This window comes from Canis lupus, chromosome 37 (assembly GCF_011100685.1).
Source record: "Canis lupus familiaris isolate Mischka breed German Shepherd chromosome 37, alternate assembly UU_Cfam_GSD_1.0, whole genome shotgun sequence".
NCBI lineage: Eukaryota > Metazoa > Chordata > Mammalia > Carnivora > Canidae > Canis > Canis lupus.
The window spans coordinates 22032867-22044189 of record NC_049258.1 but is presented as its reverse complement, the minus strand read 5'-3'; the positions used below and the strand labels follow the sequence as shown (position 1 = coordinate 22044189).

The following is an 11323-nucleotide window of genomic DNA, read 5'->3' as shown; positions in this document are numbered from 1 at the left end:
AGCCCGACGTGGGATTCGATTCCGGGTCTCCAGGATCACGCCCTGGGCCAAAGGCAGGCGCCAAACCGCTGCGTCACCCAGGGATCCCAATAAATAAAATCTTTAAAAAAAAAAAAAAAGTAGACAATAGTGTTGGAGATTTGAATGTCCTTGACCTGCCATTTGTTCTTTTTCTTCCTCTCTCCACACACAGAGTAAACATTCTTGCATAAACAAAGAGTTCTAATGTCAAATATGTTTTCTCTTGTAATTTTAAATTATCAACAGGGTTTCCTGAATTGAAGCACACCAGTATTTTAAGTCCCTCTGTTTTTGTTTTTTTTGTTGTTGTTGTTGTTTTTTTGTTGTTTTTTTTTTATGATAGTCACAGAGAGAGAGAGAGAGAGGCAGAGACATAGGCAGAGGGAGAAGCAGGCTCCATGCACCAGGAGCCCAACATGGGATTCGATCCCAGGTCTCCAGGATCGCTCCCTGGGCCAAAGGCAGGCGCCAAACCTCTGCGCCACCCAGGGATCCCCAAGTCCCTCTGTTTTTGACAGAGAAGATAAAGTAACTCACTTCTTTGTGGGTTATAAGTAGGGATGGAAAGTTGGTGTAGGAATTTCAAGGTTACCAGTCTTGTTGCTAAGGACACAATGTTTGTGTATATATTTAATGTCTTTGTACAGACTGGCCCAGATGCCATTTGTTGTTGTTTTTGATATTATTATTGAGAATGTTTTAGCTCTAGCCCCAGAATCCCGGTAGACTAGTCACAGAGATGGAGATATTAACAATTTCCACAGTTTATTTCAAGCTTTGCCTATGCAGAAGATACAGAATAACTAACTAATAACTTAGTGCTATCACACAGGAAAAGAAAAAAACTATTTTCCCAATCTCTGCCCATCTTTAAATTGGAAACGTAGAGGTCTGTGGTCAACACTCTGGGGAATGGTTCTCATCTTCCAAGATAAAATAAGTTATTGGGAAATTGGTGCTCTGATTTTAAATATAAATTCTGTGGGCTATCAGATGTATAAGCAGCCTAATTTATTTTAACACAATACTGATCTTGCCCTCTTTTGGAATTTAACAGGTATGGTATGATCCAGAAGGCTATCACTCACTTCCAGCTTACCTCAACAGCTTGAATAATTTCCTCCTGCGAGTTAACATGTCAAAATACGATGCTGCCCGACACGGTAAAGTTACTTACACAGAAGCTTCTCATACTGCAACTTTTGCCTCTCTCCATATAAAAATGCATGTTAGGTTCCGTTTCTTCCAGGTATTTTATGGTATCTAAATCACAGATCTTTAAAAGAAATCTAAAAGTAGTAACTACCACCAGATGGAACATTCTGGATAATCTCCTTAACTTTGAGTTAATTTAGTTTCCTCATTTATCAAGTCAGGATAATAATGCTTACTTCATCCTTATTTCTGGTCTCACATCTAGTAGCTGTAACTCCTACAAAAACATTTTATTACTATTTGCTTGTATATAGGCTAAGAAATTTAAAATAATTAAATGTTAATAAATCTAAACATAAAGCTGGAAATTTTATAATAAAACGTTCTACACTGACCCAAACTGTTACCATTAATGAAACAATTGCCATAATATGTGCTCTATATGAAATATTACTAATCCTTACAGCCTTTTGGGATGAACATTACTGTTCCCTACTGTTATTCTTCTGGGGCTCCAAAGTGGGATTTGAACCCAAGTCTGTCTGGTTCCTGTCTCATCATTTTTCTAATATTTCTCTGGACTCAGCTAGGTTTCCTTCAGTTGAATTTCCCAGGAGACATCCACCTAGTTTTCAAAACAGGGTTTGGGATTTGAAAGAGACTGATTTATTTTTTTCTAATTTGATTACTGTTCATCAAACCATTTCATCTTCTTAAGCCTGCTCAAAATATTTTTCATACCGATCCTAAAAATTAATAATAATAAAGATGAAGAAGAATGAGTAAGCTATTTCCTGGCCAAGACTGAGTTTCTAGCCTAATAAACAGACTAACAGCCTATTAAATAGGAGACCAGACACAACATATCTTCCAGAAATGCCAACCTCTGTTTTTCCTTCATTTCCTTACTGGGATGCAAAATAGTGTGTGCTGGATGTTCTGGTACTTGTAGAAGCGGTATATCTAGAAGTAATTATAGAGTCAAATCCTCCATTCTAGCAAGAGAATCTTTCGGTCTTCATTTTAGAGAGAAGAGTATTTTTTCCCAATTGCTTTGGCATTTTCCTAGCGGGAGGGACCATGAAGAAAAGAACAAGACTAATAAACGGTCCTTAAATCTGGAGCATCAATAAAGAGCATAGTCAAAAGAGGCCAATTAAATTCAGTAGTGACTGAACCCAGACAAGTTTAACATAACCTGGTTTGAAATACAATTGAACACTTGACTTTTGGTAGGATGTCTTCATCAGAACAAAGGATGTTTGTTTCTGTGACAGATAATGAAAGTATGAGTGCTAGAAATGTGAGGTAGATGAGAACAAGAAACCAATGCCACTTTTGAAGACTCAGCTTTTGAAACCTGTGTACAGGTTTCATATAATTATTATTAGTATTCTTTGCCAAGACCGAAGCAATCCGAATCACACTGGATTCTAACAGGCTTATTGTGGCTCCACCACTATATTTTTTAAGTTACAGAATTTAAAGAATTAAGAATTTTGGAACATAAACTTTGTATTGATCCTAAAAGGAAATTTGTATTTTAGGTTTAAAAATAAGGCTTAGTTTGAATTATATAGCTATTTTTATTAATTTCTCTTGTGTAAACTCAAGAAGGTGGTAGCTTTTCACTTTCTCAGGAAGGAGTTTGATTTTCTTCAAAGAAGAAATCATGTTACCCTAAAATACTTTTATAGTTTTGTAACCCATGTAAGGCGTCTGCCATGGTAATATGGTCTTTAAAAATCAACTCAATTACTCTCATGCCACCTCCCTCCCCCTACAACACTAGCTGTTTTAAAGACATGTTTGTTGAATTCTGCATGAATTGGTATTTTGTTTTAGCTGTAAAATTGATTTTCTTTGAATTCTAACATTGCTAGTAAATATCTTTTAATTAGTTTTCCTTTGCCATGTCAATATCTATTATTTCCATGGAGTTCCCTTTAGTGGTTAATTTAACATGAAAAGTCTGTTTTTCTCAAGCGATATAGGTCTAACAAATATTCTACGACTAGGCTCTTTTCCAAACATACTGACACGTTGTCCCTCCACTGACATGTTCGTTCTGTCCCTTTATTGCATTAGTACCAGTGATCAATGGGAAGCATCTCATTTTAGTTTGATAACTACAGAGACAACAGAAACAGATAATGTATTACTTTTAATGTAATTGCATATGGGGGGAAATCATTAGAATTTTAAGATTCAGTTTGACTTAATAAGTATTCATTGACTGATCACTGTACTCAAGACATTATACTGGATGCTATAGAACCCAGAGAAGATTTCCATATACATCCTTACGCCTAATGCATTTACTTGATCTTTCTGCTAAAAATATGTATAAAACAATTGGTTCAGCAGCATTTTTCAGAGTGGAGTAAATGCATTTGCAAAGATTCCCCTGATGATATAGAGTAGTTCTTGATTCTGAAATACAAAGCAGAAAAAAAGAAATGTTTTCCCCCTGCCTATATTATAATTCAGCAATAAGGTTTAAGTAAGGCCCCAAGGAAAACTGAATCTCAGTAAAAAAATTTAAAAAATAAATAAAAAAAGAGAGAGAGAGAGAGACCATTAATTTACACAAAAGATAGGGAAAGTACATTCCCCCAATGATGTGATTAAAGTTATACACCACATTGATTGTTGTTAGTTTGTTTTGCTCTAATTGTATATTTTTAACATGTAAAAATTTCAGAATTCAACCTCAAAATATATTACATTCTACTTAATAAAAATTATAAATTTGAGTTAATGGGAAGAATATAACTTTAGAATAATTTATATTTGGCTGCTGTGAAGGGTCTTAATATCCTGACATAATAAACATATACTAAATGAGCAGTGAGAAAGTTCTTGCTCAGCTTAGAACTCTATAAAAAACAGATGTTTAAGGGTAAGCCTCATTGTCATCCCCTCCCATTCTTACCCAAAGTTACTCAGACTGTATAGACTTTGCTTTCACACTGTGGTCTCTAGGGAAACTGCTGCCAGCCACCTATTTTGACTATTGCTAACTATAGCTATCAGCATCCTCTGATAAGTGGAGGAAAGAACCTTGCTTCTAATACAGAAACTATAACTGACTATGGGACATCCCAATAACTTAGAATTGTATTGGATATAAGTGACTAGTTTTTCAGAGACAACTAGTTTCTCTGAATTCTCTTGGAGATTTATGTCTCCATGAAAATCCCTCAGGGATGGCTGAAACCCCCAAGCCTTACCCTGATAGAGTTCTGGAACAATTGTTATCTTGGAAGTAGTGAAAAAGGAGGAATCTTCTAGGGCTACAGTATTTTCCCAACTAAAGACAATAAAGAGGGATGGGGGTGGCTAATGTTCTTTAGATGCTTCTCATATAATTGGTCTAAATACTAATACAGTAAGTGCTACTGAAATGCCAGTTGTGGCACTTCGGTGGCTCAACTGGGTTGGGTGTCTGCCTTCAGCTTGGGTCATGATCTCAGGGTCCTGAGATCAAGCCCCACATCAGGTTCTGTGCTCAGCATGGAGTCTGCTTCTCCCCTCTCCCTCTGTGTGTGCTCTCTCAAATAAATAAATAAAATCTTAAAAAAAAAATTACAAACATGATTAGGTGGAGAGAACAAAACGGAAAACAAAAATGTAATAGAGGGGAAATGCTATATAAGAAGGGGAAATTTCTTGCCTCTTTCTCCAAAATTCCATACACAACGTGAAAAACATTTGTTTTCTTTTTATGTGAGTGACACTAACTTTATGGCATTGATGAGATTGGGGAGGGGGGTTGGATAATTTTCCTTTCAAATAGTATCCCCAAAGTAAAATTATAGCATAAGGAGGAAAGTATTATGTATTAGCCATCCAAAAATTGGTGTTTCTGAATATCTACTAATGAAAAGAGCTGTCTCTCCTTTCAGGCATCATCATGTATAGCCATCCTTATCCAGGAGTGCAAGACCAAGAACAAGCCACGTAAGTAGAAATATCTGGCATGACTCCTTACTCCTTGGCATAGTCAAGCCTCTGTATAAAGTACTATAATTGGAAATCACAGTTGTATCTGAATGAATGTCAATCTAGGACAGCTGTTAATACAAGTCACTGACTGGGATAAAAAGAAGTTTCTGAGAGTCTGTACAGTGAGGTTGCCAAGTGAGTTTGCTGACTATAGAATCAGAATCTGCTGCTTTTATAAGTCAAGTGCATAAGTGCTTTATCATTTCAATTTCCTTGCATAGCATTTAAGTACTATTTCTGTGCTCAGAACCGTATATGCCTTGCATACACTCAGTAACTCATAGAGACCGAGGTTTGTTGTTGTTTCTTTTATATATATATATCAAATATCCCTAGTCAATTTAGATGCACTAGAGCTATATTTATCCAGGGTCATAGCCGAGTCATGTAGAGGATATTATCTGGCTGCCTTGCAGGAAGACTTATTTGTGTCAGAGCCAACCAAGTCTTATACCGTTTCGTTGATGGTTTTGGTCATGAATCTTTCTGAAAGGAAAAGAGTTCCAAAAACTTATGTATGCTTTCCTCTTCCTGTTGCTCACTACAGAATGAGCAGCTTAATCGATATTTTAGTGGCACTCTCCATCCTGATGGGCTACTCTGTCACTACTGCCAGCTTTGTCACCTATGTTGTAAGGGAGCATCAGACCAAAGCCAAGCAGCTGCAGCACATTTCAGGCATCGGCGTGACATGCTACTGGGTCACAAACTTTATTTATGACATGGTGAGTAGCTTGTATCATTGCAGGAAACACAGGATTGATTTGGGGAGAAGACATCAGTTTTAGGGGCACCTGCGTGGCTCAGCTGGTTGAGTGTCCACCTCTTAGTTTCAGCTCAGGTCATGATTTTCAGGGTTGTGAGATGGAGTCCCATGTCAGGCTCCACACTCAGAGAGGAGTCTGCTTAAGGTTCCCTCTCTCCCTCCCTCCTCCACTCACTCATATTCTCTCTCTCTCTCTCTCTCTCTCAAAATAAATAAATAAATAAATCTTAAAAAAAAGAATACATTAGTTTTATTTGCCCTATTTTGTTCAGATTATTACAAATCAGTAAATTAAGGAAAAATAATTTGCATCAATGTTACAGTCAATTCCATAGTTAGAGGAAAGATCCACCTCTCCTCATATCAATGGTCTAAGGACCATCCATATCAAATTCCCCAGGACATTTATTGAAATGCAGATTCCTGGGCCCCACTCCAGACCTACTAGTTCTATATCTTGGGAGTGGAGCCAGGATATACGTTTTTAACAAAATCCTTTAAGTGATTTTATGCATACTAAAGTTTGAGAGCCACTACTCTGGAGAAATAGAAGTTAGCAAAATAGCCTTGTCCAATGGTCCCAGATAATCAAGCTTCTAAAAATTTAATCAACCAATAGTAAAAACTTTGAAGTAGCATTCCCTGATGAGTGACATATTAGAGAAAATAAGCTGGGATGATACAGGATGAACTTCATTGACAGCTCTCTCAGTTGCATAAAATGGTCCCAAAGTCCAAATGGTTTTGTTGACTCCAAATGTACCCATATTGGCGAAAAGCCCAGGATGTGGTATGCATTTGCCTGGTGATTATGGCAGAATTGTCTGAGTTGCTGTATAGATCATTGTCTTGAAGAGCTGGAGAGTAATTAACTGCATATCCACTTTGTTAATGTATCCAGTGGGGTCTGAAATGCATTTGTTGAAGAAGTCAAATCTAAAAGAATTGGTAATGACTCCTCTGGACTAATAGGAGCTTTAATGCCAAGAAAGCTTAAAGTACACATTTCTGTGAAGGGCTCCTTACTACTTAGATTTTGTTGTCATCTGTCTTGTGCTTCTTCCAATTTAAGAGATTCCCCTACACACACACCCAAATTAAATTATCATCTCCTTCATAGTGTGCATCTTGCTGCAACCTGCACAGCATTTAATATTTCTGTTTGTCAATAAAACACTGAGTTCTTTGTTCATATACCCGTGATTCCAAGAATGTGCAGAACCCACTGCCCTGCTGCTTTACACAGAGTGGCTCACACTGATAACCAAGCCTTAGAAATCAACCACCTGAGAGTGTTCCAGCATTCAAAATGAAATCAATACTTTGAGGACCGAATCTAATACCAAGACACCTGACTGTCTTATCTTTCTTACTGCACCTCTGTCACTGAATGATCCCCAGTCTCAAAGCCTGGAGGCATGAACACCAGGGACTCCATGTACATTTATAAAGATGGAGCCTGGCTTGACCTTATATTTCAGGAAACAAAATCTAGAGTGAAATCAGTGTAAAATGAGCTGAACATTGCAAGGAATGGGAACATATACAAAAACTCATTCCTTAACATATGTCAAGGTCAACTTATTATAGTTTTAACTAGATGGGCTATTGATGTTTTTGGGAAAATATTTGCCATATATTAAGCCTTGTTTTACATGCTCCCCTCCCCCAGGCCTTCTACTTGGTGCCTGTGGCATTTTCAATTGGTGTCATTGCAATTTTCAAGTTACCTGCCTTCTACAGTGGAAACAACCTCGGTGCTGTATCTCTCCTACTTCTGCTGTTTGGGTAAGCTGCTGTGAAAGAATGAACAGAATTAAGTGTTCCTAGGCACAGAACCTAAATCTCATTAGTTAATTTACAATTATCTTGGGGTTTCAGAAGCCATGAAACGTGCTAGTCCACAGTTTGTAAAATACAATACTTCTGAAAATGAATACCATTGTCATTAATAGTAATATATAACATTAATAAGTACTTACAAGGTATCAAGTGTCATGCTTAGCAATCTACATATGTAATTTAATTTACATAAAAATGGATGTTTTAGAATGGTCAGCAAAATGTGTGTACATGTAAGGATTTATGTATTGACAAATCATGAGTATATGTAGCATAAGGTATGTGTACCATGTATATTTTATTTTATTTTTTTAAAGATTTTATTTACTCATTGATGAGAGACACACAGAGAGAGAGAGAAAAAGAGAGAGGCAGAGACACAGACAGAGGGAGAAACAGGCCCCATGCAGGGAGCCCAATATGGGACTCAATCCCAGGACTCCAGGATCACGCCCTGGGCCAAAGGCAGGCGCTTAACTGCTGAGCCACCCAGAGATCCTCTTTATTTATATTTTTATAGATATCTAACACACACAGTATTATGTCTGCATTAGAGGGCAATGCAGGTAGTACAGGTTGATATAATTAGTGCTCAGCATAGCAGTTCTGTCTGCCTAAATGCTTGGGTAGTATCCATTGGCTTCACAATGTAGCTGATGAAGGATGATTTTGTCTCTAGTTCTTCTTCATAACCAGAAAGGTTGCTCTAATGTTTGCTCATAGGACATCCAGCTTCTGAGCAATCCCTGTCTGCTTAGCTAGCTTACAATAATGTCATTATTTTTCCTCAGCATTAAATTATAAGATTTATATTGATTAAATCTTATTTCTGAGAAAACAAACAAAAACTTCCCTGGGTAGGATGAAACCATCTCTAGAAGGAATCACTTTGTAGTTGTGATGATATAGAATTACTCAAATTTCCGTAAAAGAGAGGCTTCTTACTATCACTTTAAAAAATCCAAAGGATTTGTCAAAAAATGTTGTAAAAAAGAGATCTAACTATAAGAGCTCTAGCAATTATCCCTAATGTTTATTTTCAAAACCCTATCAAAGGTTTTATTTGTTTGTTTGTGAAAGAATAATAATGAAGGCATAAATTTAATCCTCAGTATTATTAACATGCAGGTATGCCACATTTTCTTGGATGTACTTGCTGGCTGGGCTCTTCCATGAAACCGGAATGGCTTTCATCACTTACGTCTGCATCAACCTTTTTTTTGGCATCAATTCCATTGTTTCCTTGTCAGTGGTGTACTTTCTTTCCAAGGAAAAGCCTAATGATCCGGTAAGGTCCATTATTAGTCTGCTAAACTTCAATAAATGTATTAAACATTTCAACATGTTCAAGGTGAAAAGATTTTTCTGTATTTCACATTATCTAATAGAAAAAAGGAATTTCATTTAATTCTATTAAATGTAGTAGAGGAGAAGCTACAGTCTTTTGAAATTCTTTTTAGGCTCCATCTGGGTTAATGCCTATGATTATATTTACCCAGTGTCAAAACTACCAACATTTGATAGGGTTTAAGTGGGGTAGTGGAGGTTAAATCAAATATATAGTATGACACTATAAAAATCACGCAACCAATTGGTCGGCTAAACTTTTTACTCATTAACCAATTGTTATTGTATGATAGTAACAAGGACAAATGGCTTAGTTCTATGACTGTGGGTTAAGACTTTTTTGAATGTTCACAGAGAACAAACCTAATTCATTCCCTTTCAATCATGTATTGGAGTCTACTTCATTGTAAGCATCACTTTCCATTCAGAGCTAACAACTATAATTAGTGGGAAGGGAAGCACTAACAGTACTAGGCAATTGAATGGGAAAGAATAGAGAGGAAATGAAGTGAACTGAGGAATACATGAGCATACTCCAGGAGGAAGAAGACAATTCATGAGTTGCAAGTGGTTGGCCCAAGTGTGAATAACATGAAAATGAGCCATTTGCTCCTCATTGAGATAGGTTGTCTCTCTTTTCATCTCATTTCACCATTTTAGTCCCTCTTCAAGTAGAGTTATCTAAGGTTCTAAAACTTGACCTTACCAACTACCTCCTCTACTCAGGCATGACCAATAACCTGCATCAGATCCCAACACCTTGGCTATTTCTGCATTCCTGGGATGTCAGGCAGGACTAGAAGTGATTCTGCTGCCAGGATTTGGCCTAATCATACATTATCTCAAGAAAAAGATAATCCTTTTCTGCTTGTATTTTAGTCATAAATCTCTACTGTTTGGTTATAGTAAATATGTGTAAATTCAACATACATGAGAAATAATTGCCAATCTAGATGAATTTCTCAAGTTTTAATATTTGTCCACATCTAATTTTACTTTTTTGTCAATTTGTTGGAAGTCTAACAACTTTGGTTTTTTTTCTCTCTCATTTCAGACTTTAGAACTTATTTCTGAAACCCTCAAGCGCATTTTCCTGATTTTTCCACAATTCTGCTTTGGCTACGGTTTGATTGAACTTTCTCAACAGCAGTCGGTCCTAGACTTCTTAAAAGCATATGGAGTGGAGTACCCGAGTGAAACCTTTGAGATGGATAAACTAGGTGCAATGTTCGTGGCTTTGGTTTCTCAGGGCACCATGTTCTTTTTCTTGCGGCTCTTAATCAATGAATGGCTAATAAAGAAACTCAGGTAAATAAAATGAAAGCATAGCATTTGACATCCATGAGAGAACCCAATTCAAAATATTTAGGAAGGGGTCCCTAGTCATCTTTCCTTTAGTAAAATGGAAATGTTGTACTCAAAAACCTTTTAAAAATTGTAGTGTATTTTTTTATTCATTTCATTCAGAAAATAGTTATCAAACCTTACCAAGTGTAAGTATTATTGTAGAATGAGAGAATAAAATTAAATAAGCTCAATTGTTAGCCTTAAAGAAATTAAAATTCAGAGTGGTACAGAGAAAATACATAAACAAAAGATGTAGTGTTTGAGTTGAGTTTAAGAGGATGGAAAGAGGGATCCCTGGGTGGCGCAGCGGTTTGGCGCCTGCCTTTGGCCCAGGGCGTGATCCCGGAGACCCGGGATCGAATCCCACGTCGGGCTCCCGGTGCATGGAGCCTGCTTCTCCCTCTGCCTGTGTCTCTGCCTCTCTCTCTCTCTCTCTGTATGACTATCATAAATAAATTAAAAAAAATTAAAAAAAAACATATTAAGAGGATGGAAAGAAAGTAGAAATGGGGGAGAAGACTAAGTATAATATTAGCAGTGAGTTTGGGAGAAGGAGATTGAGTGAAAACAATCATAAATAAAAAGAAATATATATACCATTTACCCAGCTATTCCATTTCTAGGAGTTTTTCCTATAAGTATGTTCACATATTTGCAGAATTATGTATCTGTAAAGTCATCCATCATAGCAACCATTCTTAATAGCAAAAGAATGAAACAACATAAATGTCTAGCATGTGGGATCCCTGGGTGGCGCAGCGGTTTGGCACCTGCCTTTGGCCCAGGGCGCGATCCTGGAGACCCGGGATCGATTCCCACATCGGGCTCCCGGTGCAT

The 11323-nt window shown here is 37.0% G+C and overlaps 1 protein-coding gene across 1 annotated transcript in view; it reads left to right on the top strand.

Moving 5' to 3' along the window:
- Positions 1 to 11323, top strand: part of ABCA12 (ATP binding cassette subfamily A member 12) — a 170027-nt gene that overhangs the window by 143123 nt on the left and 15581 nt on the right. Inside the window, 6 exon segments of the mRNA XM_038585677.1 lie at positions 1079 to 1184; positions 5085 to 5139; positions 5732 to 5909; positions 7623 to 7738; positions 8921 to 9080; positions 10194 to 10447. Of these exon segments, the coding sequence (XP_038441605.1) occupies positions 1079 to 1184; positions 5085 to 5139; positions 5732 to 5909; positions 7623 to 7738; positions 8921 to 9080; positions 10194 to 10447 (869 nt within the window).